This window comes from Gavia stellata, chromosome 10 (genome assembly GCF_030936135.1).
Source record: "Gavia stellata isolate bGavSte3 chromosome 10, bGavSte3.hap2, whole genome shotgun sequence".
NCBI classification, from domain to species: Eukaryota; Metazoa; Chordata; class Aves; order Gaviiformes; family Gaviidae; genus Gavia; species Gavia stellata.
In genome coordinates, this window is record NC_082603.1 from 20135222 (window position 1) to 20159434 (window position 24213).

Consider the following 24213-nt stretch of genomic DNA (forward strand, 5'->3'; position numbering starts at 1 on the left):
GATGTAGATTGGAGGGGTGAATACTGGCACGTGGGTTTGACCGGCTGAGTTGGGTTTAAGATTTGTACAGTTTATAGGGTCCTGACAGACACAGAACTTTGGAAACTATTATTTAAACAGATAGAATGTTCATTATAACTATATTAATGAAAGATAGTGGGGGAAGTGTGCCCAAAACAGTTGTTCTCTAACCACATTGTGGAGGAAACAAATTGATAAAGCTAATGAAACAATAATCTCTAACTGCAAGATGCTTTATTTCTGAAGTTAAACATGTTCTGCTGAAATAAAGAGGTCCTGAAATAAAAAGCTTGCTGTTTCTAAAGGTGATAAGGGGCTCTAAGCATCTGATGAGGAAAGTATTTCTTGTTCCTTTACTAGTCGTATATCCCTTAGTATCTGCTTCTCCAGGTCCAGAAACACAGTATAGTCTGCATTTTCTTGCTCCTCCATCTCTTGTTTTCTGTAGAGTAGTCATACTCTGAAGGAAAAACACATACCACGCAATAATGCACTGTTAAGCTTTGAAACCTATACGCAACCCCATTGCTTTCCAGTGGACGGTATCAGTGCTATCACAAATTAATGAAAATAGGCATCACCTAGGGCTACATTAACTGAATTGTCATTTCTTTGGTTGATTAATTGGTATTATTAAACCATTTACCAAAGAATGGATAGGCAAAATCCTTATGTGAATGAAAAATGGAAGGCTGAAGTCTCTCCTCACTTGAAGGATCAATGTTTATAGGGAAGTTGCCAAAGTGTAACTTTTTGAAAGAGCAACTGATGTAAAAAGAAAAGCAAATTCATAGTTGTTAAATGTCCATAGGCTCTAATGCTCTAGCAGGAGTTTCACTTGACCTAGAGCTGAACTCACGTGAGCTAGGACCATCTATTCCACTCCTAAGAATTGTAAATATGAAGTAAGGAGCTGTTAAGGTATTCTGATTATGTCCATCCTGATTTTTTTTAAAATACTATGGGAAATCCTGCCTAGCAAAACAGGTGCATTTTAAAGACCCAAAGAAACAAAGTTTTCTTAATTCCGAGTATAACATACTGTTTTCTCCCTCTGTGCTTCCAGCTCCATTTCATTTCTGTTTTGGCTTGAAACTCTTGATACTCTTGAAACTCTTGTTCACAGTACTTCAGATATTTGACTTCTCTTTCAAAATAATCAAGTACGTTGGCATGCTATTAACACAATGACAAACAAGGGTCATTACACGCCCAAAGACAGAACTATTGCTGATGATCTGAACAGTATTATTAGTTTATCTATATTGGGAATACAGATATCTCTATTTATCCAAATAATTTGCAGTAAAACAATATAAAGATGTGGATTGAAACCAATTGCTTTTGGATACAAATATGCATGGGGTTAAATATTTTTTTTTACACTGACTCTGAGTAGATCATCCTTCGGGAACCTGCACTGAAATAACTAAACCAGTTTTAGGTTAGTGATTTCACTAAATCAGTCCAAATCATCACTGATCCAACTTCAGTCACAAAGAAACCATAAAATACCATACTTCAGTATTACACTATGCATTTATCTGGGATTCTGTGTTTTAGTTTTCATTAGTCTGTTCAACAACCTAGTATTTCTCAGAGAATAATTCAGTTAGAATAAACGTAATCTAAATATTAGTGACTGCTCTGGTTAATAATTCTGTGCCCTAAATAGTGTAGTTCCAAAACACATGTAATTTGGGCAGAAGCAATGTGTTTCCTCATGTTATAGCACTTAGTTAGCTCCTGCCTTGCCTGGGAGAAGTTACTTTTACCAAAATAAGGCTGCTGACCTGGTGTTATATTGCTACATACTGTAGCTCTGCACACAGCAAACCTTTATGGAATGCTTATAAACTATTTAAGTGCATACATAAACTTAACTTAAAACTGGGGTAGGACGGGAAGATTTTGTGATGTAAAAATAACAGACCAGGTAGCAGGCAAGACTGCTAGGCTGGATGAGATGAAAACACTAGCTTGATCGTTGGCTAGGAGGTGGGGGAAAGAACAACTGAAAATTAAATAAAGAAAAATTGAAACTGCTTCCATTGTTCCCATGGCCCTTTGGTACAGACGGTCCTTTTTTCAAAAGCGAATGAATGACTGGCAATGTTAGTAACAGTTTGCAAAATGTGCTTTAGCTAAGCTAGAATGAGATATTAAGATGTGTAAATCAAAGCACCAAATTTACAGGAAAAAAAATAGACACAAATGCGGACAAGAAGGTATAAAGAAAGAGAAACTCAGTATATTTGCATTACTATGCACTATATAGCATTTTTTTAATGCATGAAACCAGGTGTCATTTTATGCACGTGGCAAAAAATACTGAACTCTTTACTGTGTTTTCATGTAGTCAGGTTGGAGCAGTGGAATTCTACCAACTGTCACCCAGGTTTCCTTTAGGTGCATCCTATCTGAGCTCTGTGCAAAGCCAGCTTTGCTACAGGTGATCTTTGGAGAATATGGCCATACTGATCTTAAATTAATTGCCATCCATTTGAAGGCAAGTTTTTCCAGGCAGGCCTGTTTCTGTGTTGGAGTTTTCAGGATAAAGTGTCACAGAGATTAATAAGAATTCTTACCAACCTCATTCCTCCAAGGGTGACTTAGCATCTGACAGATTTCCAAAACATGCAGTACTCCAAGATCATCAGAAACAGCTAAAAAATGCTGCTTTGCTGAAAGATATTTGACAAAAAACACATAAACAATCTAAATTCCAACAGTAACATATACCTCCACCCAAACACAAGCTACAGAGGGTTCATTTTTGTTGTGGTCTTTTTGGTTTATTGTTCACTGCAACAAAAAGGCAGCCTTATTGCTCTCTTATTTTCTTAACAAATGAAATTCCCTTTAAAGTTTATACTTTTTTAAACTTTTTTTTTTTAATTAAATGTTTTCAATTGCTTTATGCCATGGTAGTACACTTAGAACTGATGTATGTATTTTTGTATATACAGTGCAGTGACAAATTAGTGGAAGTATGTCCTTATCTATTATATAAGATCATCTGTAACAAGATGAGTGTGCCTTGGAGTCATGGCCCATTTTGCAAACAGGGTGGCACAGTAAAGTGCAATCACCATCAACATACTTGAGGCAGTCCGGGGGCTGATGAAAGTAATCATTGATTCGGAGATGTTCTGGAAATGAGATGGCTCATGAGTTTTCTTCAGTAAGTCCCAAATATCTATATTTCCATCGTCTCTGCCAATGAAGAAAACTCCTGGTCTTGTTAAGGACCATTGTCCTGCAGTGTATCTTCCTGCAGAGCAGCTTAACTGAAGGATCGGTCCATTCTTAATTTTTTTTGAAAACAAAAGATAGACTCAACAATCAAACAGTACTATCCATTCACTACTTCAAATCTCCTATCATTTGAGAACATTCACAATTTAAATGATCCTATTACAAAAATTGTATCAATGGCAAAATTGGTATCACCTTCTGCAGATAAAGAGAATTGTGAGGAAGTAAAAAACCTGGCATCTCACTTCCAGTCTATTAAGGTAATCTGTCTATCTGGTGTTAAAATCTGTGGTCTTGAGATTTTGCCAGGTGCAGCTAACCTTGGATTCCTACATGAGAGGAACTGTAAAAACCCCCACGTTTCTTTGTCTTCATGTGACAAAAAGACTGTGTCCTAAATATGAGTTCTTTAGACCTGCTTAGCACACATTGCCTTTATTCTTCAGTTTCCCTAGCAGCAGAAATAACATGTTGAGAAGCTACAGTTTTTACAAGGTTGGAATTAAAGAAGGTAATTTCATTTTTTCTGTAAAAGGCGAGTTTACAAAGCTATTTCTAAAACAGTTTTCTGAAGTGAAGAAAAAGGAAAAGCTTTTCTTATACCCAATTTATTTCTAAACTATGAAGCTTTGTGACTTACAAACATTTCTGAAAATACAGTCTCTGACGCTATTAGAATTCTGTCTTGTATATCTGTCAATTATCTTACAGCTGTGTTAAAGTTACTTACTGTAACCCCTTCTTTCCAAATGGCAAAATTCCGGCCTCCAATGCTTAGAATGATGTCTTTAAAAAACGGAGATCTCTGGAGAGTGTTGATAGTTTCAGTGTGGATGGTGTATTTCTGAGTGTGCTTCTGACCTAATGGAATGAAAAAGGCAGTCGCTTGTAACTAGTGCTTTAGTAATCATCTTCACAATGGGAGTTACGCGGGGGGAAACAAGAGCGCAGGATCCAGCACAGGCTTCAAAGACACTAGCCTCATTTTTTTACACATAAGGTATAGGAATTGGAATTGTGCAAATCTAGTTACTTCCATGATTTGTGCCAATAGGTACATAGTAATGCACCTGTAATCCTGGAGAGGGTTTTTGCTGTTCTGTCATGACAGCTAAACTGTGGGCACTTTTAAGGGTGTACTGTTAAATCCTGGTTATAGCAGATGAGCAAGAACCTTAAAAAGACAGCAGATAGGTGCAAATATTTTAAAGTTAGTAATATATTAAGGTTTAAACAGGTATTGATAAACTTGAACTTACTAACTGGTTTTGCTGAGTCACTATCAATTTCCATTTTCCAGTCAGAATAAACAATTGTTCCATCCTGTGATGCCAGAAAAATCAATGCTGACATTAGAGCTTGGTGGCTTATATCAAAGTGACTTGTTTTTAGTTGTGACTTTACTTAATTATAACCATCATTAAATATGTTCTGAGTAAATTAAAACCTAAATTTCCAGCCAGTGACTGAAAAACACTAAGATTTTGAATCACAATTTTCCAGTTATGTATTGCCAAAACAGCTTTACTTACCATGATGTATGTAGGTAGTCCTTCCTGCAGAATTAGGTGCTTGGTTTTTACAGTTCATGCTTTGCTCCAGTGTTTGGGGAAAAGGTGACTGGAAGCAAAAAAGTAGCTAGAAGCCAAATTTTCATTTCCATATGACTTCAAAACTGGGAAAGATTTTGGAATTTTAGATACATAGCGGGTAGGTAGAGGGTTACGAATAGCTGGGACTTCCTAAAGTAGAAATAAGTTGTGGGGGAAACTGTAGTATAAATGTTTTCACCTGACATTTGGGGAAACACTAAAAAAATATTACTAATTTTCTGGGTTCTGGAATAAGGAAATACTGTTTGGTTCCTGATAGCAGGTAGTTAAGTTCAACACATTTTGGAAGTGTCTTCTACTTCTGCCCTTGAAGTAAGGGTTCATAGTCTACCAAATATTGGGGGTTTATTATTACTTTAAGCATGTAGCTAAATGCATTAAAATGGCAGTAAAATGTGGCATGTCCAGAAAGATCTTTTTAGTTAACACCTGAAGAAAAAAGGCAAGTCCATGCATTTGTGAAAACTATGTTATTTAATTGTTCAGTCTTTCGGATATCTTGGATTAACTTTTTCATTAGTAATCTATTATTTTCACTTACTTCAGTTCCAACAAAAAAGTCAGTGGAGATATTCTCTAGCACTTTCAGATTTTTGCTTGAAGAAGTACTCATCTCTGTATATGGGCTCTCTTTGGTGGGTACTTCTAGTGTGTTCAGAGATTGCACCTTCTCTGGGAAACAGTACGGATACATCTGTTTATTACACATTGTAATTTATCAGACCAAGCAAATCCTTTGTCTTATAAAGGTAGTTCATGGATAAGGGGAATTTCAAAAGGAGAGATGAAGAAAGAGTGCCAAGTAAAGCAGCAGTTTTGCATGTCTCTGTGGGAACTGCCCTTATGCAGCCCCCTTAGCTGCTGCAGCCGGGAACCAACATTTCTGCTCCAAGGAATGGCACAACCCGCCTCCTGCACTCTGTGGTGTGAGGGCGTACACTGGAGCAGCTACGACACAGCAGCTCAAGTGCTGGAAGGGCATTTTCTGGCATGGTTTGCAGTTGCTGTCTCGGGTAGCCCAACTCTTGGGCTGCCTGTGGGTCAGCTTGCCAGCTTTATAGAGGGATTAGTAGTGTGTCCCTGCCACAAAGTACCATAATAAGAACTGATCTGCTATGGAATGTGAAGTGCTAACTTCATGTTCTGCAGTGGAGTGATACCTCTAGCCAAAGCACTACAGAAATAGCTACACTGTTATTCCAGGATTATTTTTCTAAAAATAGTGTTCTATAAGGGCTGAAAAGGACATACTGTTGCAGAGATAAAGAGACTGGGTGGGGGACTTGCATGGGCTATTAAGTTAAACCTGACAGAGTTATTGTGGATACGAACAGTTCTTTTTGTATTCAATACATGTACATATCTTTGTAGTCAATACATGTATGTCGTACTTTGAATACCAGTATATTTAAGAAACCTTTTTCCCCAGATGCATTTAGCTATACAGCATTTTGTTGCTCAGCTTTCATTATGTATATACTGAAATATAAATATTAAAAACATTTTCCCCAATAAGGTGTAATAAAAATATTACCTGAGGTTTTGTAATGATAATGCAGTTCCCTTAAACTAATTCTGATGGGACCGTACTCTGGGTTTGTATCACTTTCGCACAGGTTTATCTGTTCAGAAAAAATGCATTTGCTTACTCGTTTTGTCAGATCTTTGAGGTACAAGACCAAAGGCCTTTCTGCTGTAATGGAACAGGTCTTTTCAGTTTGCAGTGTGTTTGTAATACTCCACAAATGGTATTTGCTCCCTCACGTGCAAGCACAGAGAAAATGCAAACCTGTGGTTTCTCTTGTGTTATCCTTTCCCTGTAAGGATTTTGCCACATTTCTAGCAAAAAACCCAGTTCCAGTGGTCATGCTTGTTCAACAACAGTACCGGCTGCAGCTATTCTGAGCAGCACAGATCAGCAGATCCAAAATTTTTTTTTATGTAACAGATTATTTTCAGCCTCACTTTTTTTCACAAACTACTATGACCATTTTCATCAGACTGACTGTTGACTCACCAGTAATTATGGTTCTGTTGACAATGACCGTGTTTCACAGTTAGGGGCCCACTGAGATAGCACAGCAGTTGAAAAGGCTGCCGGGAACTTACAGTATTAATACAACTACTTTTGCACCTACTGCAGTTTTTAAGAGGCAATCATGCTGTTTCTTCTGAGTTAGCTTTTCAAAATGCATTTTATTATAGTTTCAGAGGAACGTTGAAGTCTTTCATTTCATAATCAGAAGGAAATTCACAAGGAAGCCACAATTTGCTGGAAAAATTAAGGAGCTGGGAAGCAAAAGAATACATTCCTATGGAGTTCTGGCCATATCTACAGTTTGGCTTGATCCTTCTGTTCTATATTTGTGTACAGTACCTTTATGAGAGGTTTCCAGCAGAGATCTAGATGCTTAAAAGTATCTGGAACATCAGGGGGAATACAAAAAATTTCCTCCTCTTTTACTTTCTCAGATGAAGGTTGTTCAGGAAGTTTGGCTGGAATATCCCAAAATAATATTGAGCTGCAAAATGATTGTATAATGTTATTCCCTGTTTTTGTTTCAAAGTCAGATGCAGTTTTCCACGCATTTTAAAGTTGCCTTTTGTTTTGTTTTGTTTTTTTTTTTTTTTGTAGCCTTTCATCTTCAAACTTTACATAGCAATAGAGACTCTGGAAAGCAGAAAAATGCTAGATACTTAATTGCTGCTTTTGTAAATGATGGTCTATGTTCTTTTGTTCACCATTTCATCAGTTTTTAACTATACCAAAGCAGCTAGATAGCATTCATACAGTTTGCTTATGGAAAGTTACTGGGTGAAGTTACTGGTGCTACCTGGGTGAAATTCCTGGAGGCTGAGAGAACTGGACAGAACTCTGTAACAGGTAATCTAGTAATCCAAATCAAACCTCATTCCCAATTCTTATGTGTGTCAATTTATTTGCTGACATTCAAGGCAAATGGTCCCACTCACTTGAATGTGTCATCTCACTGGAGTTTTCAGCCCTCTGATTGTTCCTTTTGCTCTACTCTGGACATTCATTCACAGATTTGATATAGTCGATGATAATTTTCCTCATTACTGCCATCTCTTTCCCTTTTCTAACAGGAGTTGCTCAGGGACCCATGCTCTACAAGGATGATATTACAGTGACTTCCTTGCTCTTACTTTAGGTGAATACTTTTAATTTGGAGCCCTGGTGTGTGAGTAGTTTAAATTATTTCTTCCATGTGCATTACTCACATTACACTGCAAACTTACTAACAACTGTATTTGCAATAATTCTTTTAACTTAATTCTTTGAAGTCTTCTCTGTATTTGATTAGGGAAAATAAGTTTGTATCATTACCAAATTTTGCTCTCTCTGACCTTTCTTTTGATGTAACTAGCAAATATAGGATTGAGTCCAGCCGTGCAGCCTTGAAGCCTTAAGCCTTTTGCCATCATGAAAGCTAAACATTTATTTCCACTTTTTGCATTCTGCCCCCTTGCCAGTCTTTCACATAGGATAATATTTGGTCATAGCCATCATGAATATTCAGTCCACAAAAGAAGCGATTCATACAGAATAATTTTGCCAGCTAAGTCTCCAAGTTTAAATATAGTTTACAGTATTTCTGTGGCCTCAAAATCTTTAACTGCTTTTTGTGTAAGTCACGTAATCAATGTAAGTACGGGGGTGTGGCTCTCCAGGCCAATGCGTGTGTGATCAACACTCTTCTTAAGGTATACACACAATATAAATGTATACATGTGAGATTTTTCAGTTAATGAATGCTTAATGCTGTTACTGTAAAGGGCTTAACTGGCCAAGAACTTGATGTGCTTGTCTTCTGCATACAGAATTTCAGCTATTGAGGATAGCCTGATAGGAATCCAGAAGTGTTCTAGTTAAATCATGGAATATGTTCCATAAAGCTTTCCAAAGGCAACTGGAAGACATCTTGTAGAGTATGTATTGTATATACCGATCAGGGGAGCAGGTTACAAGCTGCACGCAAATTTCAGCTCTGTTTTCAAAAGCAGCACCCATTTGGTTGTCCTAAAAATAACAGTAATAATAATTACAGGGGGAGAAGATGATGAGAGACAAAAATTATACTCTGCTAAGTAACTACTTCAGCACATTCAATGGGCTTCTAGAAATAAAGTCACTATTTCTGCTTGGGTAAGGTTTGAAAATCAGGACTTATTAACTTGTAAAATAACTTGACTTTATAACTACAAATGTACTTCAAGTGAACTGATACCAACTTTGCCTGCTAAACACCTAAAATTCTAAATTAAGTCAGCAGGATAAATACTTGCTGGCACCACTGCAAGTCAGGCCCTCCTTAGGTTGCCGTGTTTGTACCTTTTTTTTATCCAGCTTAACCGCAGAGCAAATAATTGAGAAATATATCTCAAACAGTTAAGTGTAGTGGGAGTGATATCTCTTTGCCAAGTTTACACCATGGGTCATCTCTCAAATTATCGCTTGGCTAGACCACACTGCGGGATGGTAGCGGTGCCTTCAAATGTTAATTATTAATAGTTTAGTTTGTGTATGTGGGGTTCTGCAGGTTTTATAGTACTTACCATTTACCAAGTAGTCATTGTTTTATACCAGATTTACTTTAACTTATTCAGAAAAATTAAGGAAAGGTGTCGGGGGAAACAAGTGATTATAGGCTATGCCCTGATCAAATATAATTTCCAGTATATGCAAAACATATACATTTTGGCTAAAACTGTACTTATTAACCATGTGGCAAAGTTTCAGCTACACTTTTTTTTTTTAGGCCAACTCCTACTCTTATTTTCATTCATGAGTTGCTTACCTGGAGTCAAAATGGTAGTCTCACAGCCATGCAAAGCTGAATTAGGTTCTGGATATAACTTTGAACACTTTTTCATCAATATATAATAATAAATGCTGATTTTGGGAACTGTGCCATAAAAACTGCAATGCTGTGCAAAGGCTGACACACATTTTGTTTATATAACAAAAAGTATGTCCCAGTACGTGTTGCTAAATATTGACAAAGTGATTCCTTTGTCAGTGTTATTTATCAAGCACAGGTTTCCTGTATCTCTTATCCCAGATGAACATGAAAACAGCTTTCTGAGCCTAAACCTTGGCAAAAAAAACCCCACCCAAACAACAAAAAACACAACAGCGTTCTGCTATCCAATCCCTTTCTTCATGTTTTACATCTGGTACCAATTAGTATCCATGGGTACTACTGTAGCATAATTTAATAACGAACAGTTGTATCAGCTTTCTTTTTATGATAAACGTGTACCCTTTTCCTCACTTTTCTGGTAATGTTGCTAAGGACTGCAGTATCTATGAAGCCTTAAAAAATTGTTTTCAAAAATTATTGATATACTAATTTGCATAAGCCTTTTAAAGATCTCATTTTTTTTCCTCTTGACCTGCTTTTCCACTGTCATTATTTTGCATTTGACTACATCTGCATTTCAGATTAATTTGGGCAACCATTTGCAGTACTTTGATAGTAAATGAGTATCCAATACTCCCGTAATAGTGTTGGACCATTTAACTACATGGACCCTAAGTACGATGGAGCTTTAAAACCATCACAGAAAATGTAAGTTTTAAGTACACAGGCAGCACCTAGAATAATTAAGGTAACTACAGTAACACCATCTGTGGGTGCCTAGATATTTAGGTAGTTGAAATTATTTGTCTGAATTCTTGGTGGCAGGCTAGATTGCTCATAGTAGAAATTCAACATATTTTAGATATGGAAGGCTTATTATAATTTTGAATTATAATTTTCCGTAAAGCTACAGAACTTTTTTCCAGTATGAGCAGATTCATGTCAGATTGAGAACATGGCATAGTTGTAAAGCACAACGAACAGGACAAGTGGCACCAGATTATTTAATATTTAGAAAATGCAATGAGAAATAATGAAGGCTATTACAAATAATTGGATCTTTAATCTTTTACCTTGAGTTTACACTATGATTTCTAAAGTAGTAGATTAGGAAAGAAATAATAAGAAGAAAAGTGAATTTTTAAACTCACCTCAAAACAATCTGGCAGCCAATGTATATCTGTTACTGGTTTTTTATGACTATACTGTATGGAAGAGACTGCACAGTATCTCACTAGAAGTGGCTCTCTGCTACTCTGTTGGACTTGCATAAGTGATGGCTAGAAATGTTTTAAAAAGAGATATCTTAGTGTATTTCCAAAATATAATAGTAGATCCGTCAAAGAAAAAAGGTTACTTTACATACTGTTAATGATTCTTCACATATTTCGGATCAGTTTATAGAACTTTCTAGGGGTCTAATACCCTCCCTTCCGAAAAAAAATTGAAAGCATCAAAACAGGCCTTTGGATATGAAGCTCTAAAAAGAATTCCAACATGCCTCCTCTGGCACACACATATCCACTTATGTTATTAGTTTCTCCTCTACTTTTAGATCTGTCTTCTGCTTATCCCTTTTATAGTCTCCTTCCACTGAAATCTGCTTCTCATCTTCCAAGTTACCTTTTTTCTGTCCATAAACTTCCAAAATAATTTTTAATATTACATTCAGCAGCAAATGCTATATGTATTTGATAGGCTTCATAAGGCAAGAGTTGAGTATGTGTTGGTGCCCATTAAAGAGCAGTCTTATTGAAGCCTAAGTGTGTACAAAATGCAGTAAAGGTATTAAGCTGGAATAATTAGGTAGAAATTATATTGTGGTAATGGGTTTATTTCATGAACTCATCAGGCTTCTTATCCTTTCTAGTCTCATTGCAAAGATTATCTACTCCTTTGTTTTGAGCCAGGATACCTTCACCCATTTTTTTTCCCCACAGGCATATAGATGTACTGCAATATATTTAGAATGGAAGCATTCACCGTATTAACAGCTGTTATCTTGATTCCATCAGCAACAGTTTTTGCATTTCGCAGCTTTTCTTTATGTTGAGAAATATCCCACAGTACAACCTACAATGAGAAAAAAGTATATTACAAATTATTTCATCCTTTATATTAATATGCATTATTTTCAAATACAATTCACAGAGGTTTGGGGAAAAATAAGAAATCCACTCTCTGCACTAGAACTTATGAAGTCTTTACAGTATTGCCTCTTTAGTCTGGTGCAATCAGTTGAAAGGCTACACTGGCCTCAACAAAAAAAAAAAGAGAGTCTTTACAGCTTGACCTATTTATCAGTACTACAAAGAAGCATCGTACAATAATGGCTCAGCTGTGGAATAATCAGGCATAACTTCAGTACAACATCAGAGAATTTCTGAGACTCTGTGACATCTGTCTTGTGACACTATGTGTTATTATGGATGTTGAGTACATCTCTTCACCCTTATTTTTATACCATAAGAAAATACAGAAATATCCAATTCTATAACAGAGAATTAACACCTGTCCATTGATGCAGCCACCAGCAATGATATTTGGATTACTTGGACTGAACCGAAAGCAGTAAATGTCTTCAGGACACTCCAACATTAACTAGAGAGAAGAACAACAAAATAGTTGAGAAATACAGTCACACCGATTGTTTGTTCTCTTGTTATTTAAACACTTTGAATATTTAAAAGTCCTGATTAAATACCTGAGGGTGGATAGGGTCAAAAATATTCCAAAAAAGTACTACTGACTGCTGCAGCAATGATTTATCAGAAAGGTTAACTTGCCGTTCGTAAGAAAGCTGCTGTCTTGCTGACACTGCTATAATCCCTGATTGAGAGACAAAATGAATTTTCTCAGAAGAGACAATTCAAGTTTCAACATGCTGTTAATTATTCTAAGTGACTTATAATTATACCTTCTGAATACAGTGCAAAAGAAGTAAAAAAAACCCCAATCATGTATTTATATTTTTCTTTTTACAGATCAACTTTGAGGAAATTATTTTTGTTACTTAAAATTAAGTTATTTAACAATGAGTTGTAGAACCTGACCATCAGGATAAAATCCAACTTTTTTGCTACTACTCCTTAATGATGTAATACTGCACCTGAAATGATGTGACAGGTATATAGTCCTGGCCACCCATCATGAAATCAAATCTTTTGTAGCTGAATTAATTTCCTGCACAGGCTGCAGTGTTGGCAATTAGTATGCTGGGCAGCTAGGACATTTATATAGAACTTAATTGTGCCTTTAAGCCTGGCTTTGTAGAGCAATAACCCACAGCAGAGGGCAGGAGGAGGCATTTAGTATGCCTCATGATGCTCCCTGGCACTCAACAGAGCCACGTCCCATTGGGGCTGTAACATTCCTCACAAGTACTAAGCGTACTACAAGAACCAGCCATGAGGAGAAGAACAATGGCATGCAGAGCCACCAGAAGGACCTGGCACAGTTGCAGCCCCACTTGAATGAGCCTCATGAGGGAGAAATTTCCTTTTCCTATGATCTCCACTTATACATTAGTGTGAGGGACTTTGCATGGCCTGTCTGAACTCTACAAAGAATTTGTCTGTCTCATTTTTCACTTCATCTCAAATCAGCAATTCAGATAGACATACTAAATCAGTTTTGATTTGGTTTTAAATTTAAAAGCTGATAATTTTATGAAAGATGCATATTTTATAGCTGTCATATAATACATGTCATTCAAGTCTCAAATCAGTATTTTAACTACATTACCATAAATGGTTGGATGCCAGCAAACGCAGCTAATAGTTCTGTCCTTGAGATAGCGCAGATCTGTAAATGATTGGTAGGCTTTAAGATAAACATCTGGCTTGCCACCAGAACTGCTTTCATCTTCTGCTAGGGCCTTCCAGTCATCAAAAAAAGCATTCATAATTTCATTTTGCTGCAATGCAATTTCCATTCTGTTTTGTGAAAAGAACAGTTAACACTTTCAATAATCTAGATGTGACTACTCAGTAGTAGAATCACAAATATTTCTGTAAAGAGGCAGCTTTTGTTTTACACAAAATTATGACCACAGTAGTAAAAAAAAAAAAAAAAGCAAGTATTAATTCCTCAGTGACGCATCACTGTAAGGAAACCCTCTTCCATTTAAATATAACTAACTAATTGTACCAAGAATTTAACTCTAGTTCCGTGTGGATCAAGTACAGTGCAGTTGTCCAATTCTTGTGCAAAAAGTGTCAGTAAGTGGGACTTGTCCCATGACTAAGGGCTGTGGGACAGCACCTTTGCTCTTCTGCATAAGCCTCTGCTTGAGTGAGCAGTATTTGAAAGATCAGCTTCGCAGCTTGTTCAAAAAGGTGTATCTTTATCAACTTTAACAGTTCTAATATCTATTTAAACCATATTTATATAGCACAGACTTCACATTAATTTTCATAGAAACAAATATTAAGATAATATTTTTTAATATTAAAATAATAAGCAAGAGCAAAAAACAAAACAAAGAAGTATATAGAAACAAACAAACAAAAAATCAGTATTTGACCAGACCAGTGGTCTACTCAGACAAGAGTTCTTGTTTGTATTCTATATTACTTCAGGTAGCCTTTAATGTGTATTGCTGCAGTAATTTTACCTTAAATGTACTGATGTAAGAAATTCTTTCAGCTTCTCAGATGACAGACTCTCTTCTTTCTCTTCATTTGATAACTGTCTAGGAAAATACTGCGTGGCTGCATTTTTTGGATAGGTCCTAACCAATTGGTATAAATTAAAATGTGAGTCAATATAGAAACAATTTCAAAGAGAGAAACCCATGTAATGTGTAAAATTAAAAACTAAGTATATTCATTTTTCAGAAACTCTTTGGAAAAGAGTGAAAGAATATAGATGCAAACAGAGCATCCAGTTCTGTTCTCTTAATCAGTTTGTAACTGAGTAAATCCAGAGGAGTTGAGTTAATTTACGTAACTTGAAATGAATTGAAATCAGAAACAATGCGTAACTTAATAAATAAGCTGATAAATATTTTCTCACACTTACCATTTTGTCTGAATACTAGCTTCTCTTACTTTTGGAACCGTTTGTACACCCACATCTTTTTCAAGCATTTTAATACTGAAAGTTTTGTCTTGATAAGACGTGCATTCAACGTAACTGTCTTTTACATGTGAAGCATTCTTATCAGTAAATAGAATTGGTGCACCAAACTTTCTGCGTACTCGAGAAATCATATACTTAATCTGGAAAAGAGGTATTTCTGTAGTTAGCAGAGGAGAAAGCTTTTGGAAAGTTCGTTCTGTAAAATGGCAGTGTTTGTATAATTGTAGAATTAGTTCTATTGATGATTTCTGTGCTGAGTTTGCTTATATTTCTGCATTTTGAAATTCTGAAGTGCTCATCTAAATAGCCTACATATGTTATAGCAGACAGGTTTGTATTTCTAAAGCAAGAAGTTGCCTTTAGGTAACATTTTGGATTACTGCTAGTAGGATAAGAGAATTACGTCTTCTAATTCATGCAATATCAAAACTGCACCTTTAATTAAAGGATTGATTTGCAGGAGGTCTTATGTAATACTGCATTGGACTTCCAAGATCTAACTTTTCAGCCCTTTCCTCAGTGCAGTTCTCAACTTTGGGTGAAGTATTTCAGCTTCCCTTGCAGTGCCTAGAGAAAGAAAAATGCCCTGAAGAGGATCCACAAAAATCTGAGTGAGGAGTTTCCTTATAGTGAGAACTAGGAAGGAAGAAGGGATGTAGCTTGAGTTCTACCCACAAAGAGTGGTAGGTACTTGATTTCAGGCAGTAGAGAGGTATTGCTTTGTCTTGGATTCATAGCCAGGTACTTTTTCCTAGCACCTCCCACAGAACTGGAAAGGAATGTAGGCTGAGAATACTTCTAAGTGGACCTTGCCAGCAAGGTAGAATACAGAATACTTGGGCTGTGAATGTGGGTTAAATTTAGTGACTGTGAATTAGCTTTAGAACAACAAGACATCTTTTTAAGTATAAGCAAGATGTCCAGTTGCTGAGATCTATCAAAACTTAGCCAATCTTCCCTGAACAGGGATTTAGGCATTGAGTAGAAATCACTAAGGGACAGTTAAATGCTTGGAGGTGCCCCACGCATCACAAGTTAGGTGACAGCTGTGAGTGGATCTACTTTTTGGACGTATAATTTTCTCAGTATAATCTGTAGGTGTAGTTAATTAAATATGTCCTTCTGTAAAGTCAGCTTGTAGTCAGTAACATTTATTCCAAGGTAGAGAGCCCTTAAAAGTGTTATGTGCTGCTTAAATGCCATCCGTATAATGAAACAGAGTTCACTGGGCTCCATGGAAACAGAACTAGGTCCTTAGAATGTAATGACAATGACTCAACCTGTAATCTGGCCAGGTAGTAAATTGAGCAAAAAGTGTCAGAGATGCTAATGACCAAAAATGATCAGGACTTTTGAACTAACAGCTTAAAAAGTAGAGATGTCCAATGCAGTCTCACATGTCTTACCTGCAGGATTTAAAGAGAACAGAGTTGTAATAAAAAAACCCACCCAAAACTCCACTTTCTGCAGCAATTTTGTTTTTTGTTAAAATTTGAGCTATTTCTCTATTTCTCTTTTTTGTCTTCTTGAAAGACCCCAAGCAAAACTAGGATTGTAACTTTTTTTTTTTTTAAGGAACTTGAAATAAAATTGTGGGTTTGGTATTTATTTGATTGACTAACATCTGTTTATTCTGACCTTTGTAGCAGTGTCTTTAACAGATTCTTCTTCAACTTCCTTTTCGCTGCCAAGAGAAACCCAAGGTTTGTGGACTGGAGGCTTGTAAGGATGGACTTCCAGAGTTCCCTCTCTATTTTCTTCTTTTTCTTCTTCTTTTTCTTCTGCAGTTTCTGGAGGCTGTGACATCAAACAGTGTGAAACAGTGCTTTTTTTGTTGTTTTTTTTTTTTTACTGAAATGTAAGTATGAACTAGAAACCCAGTTTTCAGTCTTTATTCACACATTTTTTACTTTAATCTCAATGTAGTAAGTCTGGCTCTACAGCGCCCCTGTGTACAGTTGGGTTAGATCCCATTCATTCAATTGTGCATTAGAATTTTCCAATAAATGTTACATATTTAATATTTAACTACTAAAGAGAGACTGCTGTCTTGAAAGCGAATCACTGCTATATAAAAAGAATTTATAGTGATTTTCCACATTGGGCCCTCCTGCCTGGAATTGCAATTTGCTTTTCTGTTAATTTTAGTTCTCCTGATGCTGGGTGACAAACTAATGTTTAAAAATTATATAATCTGCCCATAGTTTTAGTTCTCCTGATGCTGGGTGACAAACTAATGTTTAAAAATTATATAATCTGCCCATAAACCTTCTCCTACGATGCAATGCACAAGGGGAAATCTTCTATGTATCTAGAGTTATTTAGAACTCAAGAACGTTTTAAAGTGTTATTTGAAGACTATACACATACATATTGTGAAAAAGAAGTGTAATATTTCTTTGAAGATACCTGATATATTATAATATTTTATTTTTGTGTCTTACTTAGAAACCAGGGTCTTGGCAGAGGAAATTAACGCTTATGACAAAAATGCAGCAATAGGGGTTATACTGGCCTTCTGAAGTAAAATACAAAAATTTAATTCAGTCTTTCTCAGTATAAAATATATTTTTACAGGGATACACATTTTTCCATTATCAGATTAACCTTTAGAGAAACATTCTGGCATGCCAAGCACATCAGATGCTTACAAATACCATTCCTGAAGTATATGTTTGAGACAAGATTCTGAAATATTCATAGATAGAAGAATGCTGTGGTATACTTGGATTTTCTTACCTTCAGAAAGTTTTCCTTGGCTTCCTCAGAAGCAACAAGGTAAAAGTTCTGTCCATACTGGAACTTTGCATCAAAAACTACCAAAAGTTCCTCCCCTGGATATTCCTATTTTAATTAAAACAATTAATGGAAAACTGAAAGTGAGTAACATCCAAAACAGACATAAGCCTGTGACTGGCAAAGCTACCACTATTGTAAATTCAGCATCTTTGGTTAATCTTGTGGTCTTAAAGGAGAATTTCATGTGCTAATTGAAAAGAACAGATGGATTTTATTTTGTAATAAAAATAAGTCTGGGATAAAACTACATACATGTTTTTTCATACAGAGAATTAAACAGAAAAGAAACTGTTTTAATGATTCTCTATAAGTAGACCATGAATTAGGGGAAGCCAAAATATGTGAAGCTCTGCCAGTTCACAGAATCAAAACTAGTAATATTTACATTACTTTTAGCATATTTTCAATCTAAAGTTAGTAAAAGAAAAATGTGCATGGTGAGCCATGAGAAACTTTGAGTTGACAGTGGTCCATGACCTACAGCCTTCGGATATTACAGCATTGGTGTATTTACACAGTCAAAAAATGACAGACCTTATCATTAGAAGAATATATACTCTGAAAGCATGAAGTCTTAAAGTGAGAACAAAATAAGCTACATACTAGGACAACTTTTTTGACAGGGTGGAAATCAGAAATTGCAGGTCTTGTTTTCAGGTCCTGAATGATGTCCTCTTTTTTAATAAGTTTGAAACAATTTTCTTCTGTGACATCTTCATCAACTCGGCAATTAAAAATTTCTTGGGTCTTTGTAGTGAAAACTAAAGGAAAGATTTCTGGGTGGCCTATGAAAGAAAGCAAAATTGCATGATAAACAAATTCAGAGTGTTGTTTAAACATAAACCTATACGTTAATAAGTCTGTGTCTTTACTGTTTCCTAACAGAATGCCTTTGAATCTTTCAGCTTAGTTTTTGGTATTTTGGAAGGCATGGAATACAAATTATATTACTTTTTGTTAATCTTGGAAAAGACTCTACCTAACATTTCCTGCTTAATGAATATGTTATTCCTAGTATGAGCTTTTGTTTCCCTCTCGATCAACAGGTGATTAAGAGCTTTAGTCAATAGTCATTAATGGTCTGTTTTTAATACATTAAGGACACAACTGCATGGCTCTGATTTAAGAGTGCCGTTGAATAAACATACTCTAGTCCTTCCCTGGAGAGCAATGCCGTGTTAAGCCAATGTTTAATCTAAACAAGGCTTCAATACCATCCCAAATAAGGATGCTTTTCTGATTTTGGACTTTCATCTTCCTCTCATCCAGTCTGGAGTGCAGTTGAGTCTATTTCTCATCTAATAGGTGAGACTAAAGCAAGATCACTAACATAGAAGCCAGATACAAGACTTTATTTTCAGCTTTGCTGGAGAATATATAGCTGTTGTTTTTCTACGGACGTGACCTCTGTTAGGTTCATTCATATTGGTTCAGAACAAGACAGCTATTCCTTATCCTAGCTCTGGCACTGTTACCTTCATTGTTTTTAGTCAGGCTGGTGCAGTTAGGTGACCCAGCGACTGTGCTCTGCAAACACTCAATGTGAAGATAATATACAGCCCTTCTTGTTAAGTGTATGTCAGCTGTAACTGGTCCTTCCCAAATTACATGTTCTGCCTTCTGGCTTACATAACAGATATAAGTGGTTAAGATCACTATAGGCCCAGCTAGCTGATTCCTGCTGCCTAAGAGATTCTTTTCCTCCTTTGCAATACTGCCATGCTAGCAGACTCATGCTGTATGTCTCAGCTGCCACAGTAAGAGCATTCTTCATGAAGGCCACTATACTTTTGTCCAAGAAGGCTAGTAGGCATTCACTTTGAATGTTCATCTTTCTGGTAAACTGGAAAGTGGAAAAGATTTAGAGACATGTATACATGGGATTTTTATGTACTGAAATGGGCTGGCTTTTGTGATAATGGCTGATACTTTCTATCTTCTTTGTTTCATTCTATTTTCTTAGTTTGAGTTATTTAATATTTTATCTTAATTTCCAGAACCTGGGGTATTTTTCTCCTTGTGTGTGCCTTAAATTGAGGTTGATATATCTAAAATTATTATATTGACCAGCTGGCTCAGCATGTTTTGAGAAGCCATCTCTAACCTAAGCCAACAAGGACTGACAAAACAATAAATCCTCCTTAATCTCTATCATCCGGGAAGCTAAATCTCTGCATAAGCCCATCACATAATACATAATGTTCGATGCATCTGACATTTATCCTTTAAAATACTTCAGTGCTGCTCCTCCGCTGCATCTGCTCTGCTATAGTCATCACTAAAATTAATGACTAGTATGATGCTTCTGACATACCCTGCACTAAACGAAGTATGATTTACTTGGCGGTCACTAGTTATTCTGTAGCACACACAATCCATTTGTAGCATGCACAGTCCATTAGTTCACTTTCTTCACAAGTTGTAGTCAATATTGCATTAATTTCCTTTTTGATATTTCAGAGATTTCTGGGATTTCTGTGTGGATGCTTCAAAGAAATACAAAATCATAGGGATATTGATTGGGAAAGACCTCTGAAAGTCATCTTGTCCAAACTCACTGTTGGTAACACCAGACCAAGCCAGGACTCGTTTACCTTCCCGAATCCCTGTGCTTGCCTTTTTGACATCTACTCTCTGTGGTTAATGAGGCCAAGACCTAGATTCTTCTTTTGCTTATCAATTTGGCCATGAGACCAGGCTCAGAAAAAGTGTTTATTCCAGGGTGATTTGAAACATTTAATCCTTTTAAGGAACTGCAAGAGTTGATCTGCAGGACACCCAGGTCACCCTAGCCAAGGGCATAAGGCTTCGTTAGGATGTCATTAGGAAGCAGACTCAAAGCCTTGCTGCAACACTACGGATATACTGCACATTTTGATATATTGGAGCAAAAAAAATTATACCCCCTTTTGCAAGTTAAACTTCATAGGATAGAAAGATGATAGAAGGCTAGAGCTGTGCACCAAAACAGAATGCAGCTTCCATCCCCTGCTGTGCACAGCTGGCTCATAGGACAGAATGGACAGGAGAGCAAAGGAACAAAAAATTTGCACATATCGCAGTCCTCAGAGTTGGTTATGCAGCTAGTGCAATTAGGAGGGCTAGAAACTAAAGAAAATTTATAAACATAGTTTGATTCTTATGGGAATTTTTTTCAGAAGATTATTCCCAAGGCTTAAATAAATTTAAATAAGACTGAACAATTAGGGTTTATTTTTGATACATCAAAAATCCTAAACAGGAGTAACTGTTGTTTATTCAAGAAGCTTGTATGATGTTATTTTTTAAAATGCTGAATCATGCATACAGCCTTGTCCACAAATGCTAACGCTAAAAAAAAATCTTTTCAAAGAGATGTAGGTTTCAATGTCAAATGAAACTACACAAGCATGCATGAAAGTTAAGCAAAAATACAATAGACATCACTATGAGAGGGAGTAGAGTAGGACAGATGGAGCAGTGAAGAAAATAGACTATTGCTATAAGTCCAAGTTAAAAACAAAGTAATGATCAGAATTAAAATATGTACATCTTTTAATCTAAAGGAATAAAATCTTATATTATAGAATTCTATATTATAACAGATTCTATACTATAGGATCTATATTATAGATGATAACATAAAAAGCTGATACTGGAATTCTTGCTATTATGAAGATTTTTATCGAATGCTGCTTTCCAGTAAAAAGTATGTAGCATCTAATAAGAGGTTTCATATTGTGTTTTAATTGTAAATTGTACCCATATAATTTGTAACAGTCTACAGCTGCTAGTGTTACAAAAACTTCATAAAGGACCAAAAAGCTCTAAAAGAAGTAAAGAACACTTGCAGGTCTTACGCTAGGGAGATACCATGCATACAGTTTAAATTCTGCACAGGCAATGTCTGCATATAGTAGCATTTTTTCCTGCTTTTAGCAACAGGTTTCTAGCAATAGTTCAGATATTATGGCTGCTAACCTTATTTGCCACTAGGTGGAGGTAAAATTCTTTCTTACTGTCAAAACTAAGTATCTCCAGGAACACCATAAATACAATTTTAAAAGGAACACTTCCATCATGTGAGGGATCACTTATTGTCCATTTTCATTAATTGCAGCTTATCCATTTCGAGGAAGCTAATCAGAGTGCAATTTTCACTTCCACCCATGTGCTCACAGGATTATGTAGGAAGACAAGTGATTTATGATTTCTTTAAAAATTACCTGGTTTGTATATTGGCCACATTATCTTTTACTTTTTAGCAATAAAAGCTGTACTGTTAAAAGCTAATTAAGAAGATAACCTTTTGGGCTGTTCCTGTAAACTGTAGATAAATTTTACATTGATATCAATTTAAGTTATATCCAAATATATAACCTGCACAAATCAGGTCAGAAGAACAATCTAACTAGAGATGTGAAAAAACATTTTAAAATTATTTGGTGTTTAAGATAAAAGAATATATTTCAATTCAAATAATCACGTTTTAGCTCATAACTATGGCCACACTTAAAACTGCATAGAACTGCCTTTTTCTTGCTCATAAGCCAAGAGAAGTGCTTGATATCTTGTGATGCTTAAATGGCAGATTTTTTTTCTACAAAGCAAAAGACATCAATCAGTGTCTATTGATATCTATCATTAAAAAAACCAAATTATATTCTAAAATCATCTTCTCACCAGATTCAGTGATTTGACAAAGATCAAAGATTTAAAAAAAGATCAAAAGATTTTCTTTCAATTGCTTAACTATTACTAAAGGCAAACATTTTGCACCCCATAATTCTGTTGTAATGCTCTTTATTTCCCCTGATCCCACCTCCTCTCAACCCAAGATAAAAACATCTTCTACAAACCCATACCTGTTTCAGCATTCCTTGCTGCACTGCCTGCTACTCAGAGAGTGGTACTGTAATCACTACTGTAGTAGCTGCATTTCTTCACAGTTTCTAATTTTTCTCATTCATAAAAAAAATCTTTCCTTTTCATTCCCTGGCATTAGTAACATTGAAGCGTCAAAATGCTTAAAGTATTCCAAAACTATTACTTTAAAGCCTAGTCATCATAGTACTTACCTATACCAGCCATAGAAAGATCAACTTCATCTTTTTTACCTGAAATATGTTATGATGTTATCAGTAATTATTTTTCCTAACAAAGTAACTACAAATATACAGTCCTTTCCTTGTTAGGGCAATGTTTAAAACCTCTCTATATATTTAAAACTAAACTGTGAAGAGGAAACAAAAAATATTCAGTTCAAATTTAACACAAAGATATGAATGAAGCCTTTTAAAATAGGTCTGTATCTTAATATGTTAGCATATTTTGAGACTATGGAGATTTAAAACTCGTTTTTATTTTGAGCAGGTGGTCTCCGTAAGAGAGAAGCCAAAGAAACCTGTCATCTTGTGGTGCACACTGCACTTTCCATGGTTGAAAACTGCACTGACTGCTACCTGATAGCAATTACCATGTAAATCGTGTCATGTGAAGAGGAGGTAAATGGGCAAGGTTTGCTAACATCAGACAGTAGCAGAACTGGCAGGTGTGCAGGTAGGAGCAGATGTCAGTCCCCTCTGACAGTGGTGAAGTGGGCAGGCTTGCCCTGGGTGGCAGGGTGCTGCAGGAGCTGGGCTTTCTTCAGCTCCTGAGAGAGGGTCTGCAAACCTCACCGCAAGGTAGGATGGGAAGAGATTAGCACTGATGTGCAGAATATTCTCTTCAGCACAACAACTATTAATCAGCTGGGAGGGAAAGGGTGATTAAAAGGCAAAAGCCACTTCAGGAAGGTGGCTGTCAGGGCAGAAAAAAATAAAACCCAAGCCAGAGTACATCCCTACCTTTTCTGAGAATGTGCATGAATCACTGAAAAAAATATTTGTATATAGCAAAGGCTCGTTGGCCTCACACTTCATTAACTATATACACTTCATAAATGACACAAGTGAGATAGTATCTCAGAAAAAACACAATAAAATGCACTGCAAAATTAAATTGTGAGACTTTGGTATATTTTCAAGTTCTATTATTGTACCTTTACAGTGTGATCCTGAGCACCTGAACTCCTGCTTCTGGGGGCACCTCTCTCTGCCTGATGCTCTCTCCCTGGGCTGTCAGCTTTTGTGAATCTCCCCACTTTAAGCCTCCCAATTTTCCATTCAATACTGTTATTATGACACCACAAGCTATTAAATCTAAACTACCCAGACAAAGTGTAAATATTGCAATGTAGCGTTGTTATGTTCCATATATTGGTTACAAAACTGTAATCAACACTTGTAGATCTCTGTTATTTATATAAAATAGCATAGTCTAATTTATCTCATGTTTACTTAAATGCATGAGCCCAAAATAATTAAGGTAGCTATCATGTGAGACCAGATTACTGCTTGTTTCATTGCTGCTGTACCTTACATACCAAGCTGTGTTTGTTTTCCTTTTGACGATTCCTTAGCTTTTTTTTCACCTTTCTGTTTCTTTGCTGAGGTTTTTGGACCTCCTTTCAAGGAGGTCTTGCCGGATATGAGATTTTCTGACATTTTTTCAGATTTCTCTAGAGAAAGATACAT

At 36.1% G+C, this 24213-nt stretch overlaps 1 protein-coding gene across 1 annotated transcript; it reads right to left on the reverse strand.

The window, feature by feature from the left end:
* Nucleotides 1-320: 320 nt before the first annotated feature.
* On the reverse strand, nucleotides 321-24213 carry DNAI3 (dynein axonemal intermediate chain 3). Its single transcript, XM_059822099.1, is given in 22 exon segments — nucleotides 321-374; nucleotides 377-481; nucleotides 2614-2705; nucleotides 3125-3329; nucleotides 4010-4140; nucleotides 4539-4602; nucleotides 5434-5564; nucleotides 6427-6514; nucleotides 7270-7414; nucleotides 8861-8934; nucleotides 10930-11058; nucleotides 11771-11851; nucleotides 12290-12379; nucleotides 12483-12607; nucleotides 13523-13713; nucleotides 14394-14510; nucleotides 14801-15000; nucleotides 16499-16657; nucleotides 17600-17704; nucleotides 18263-18444; nucleotides 22717-22755; nucleotides 24111-24213. Coding segments are annotated over 22 exon segments (2610 nt in total).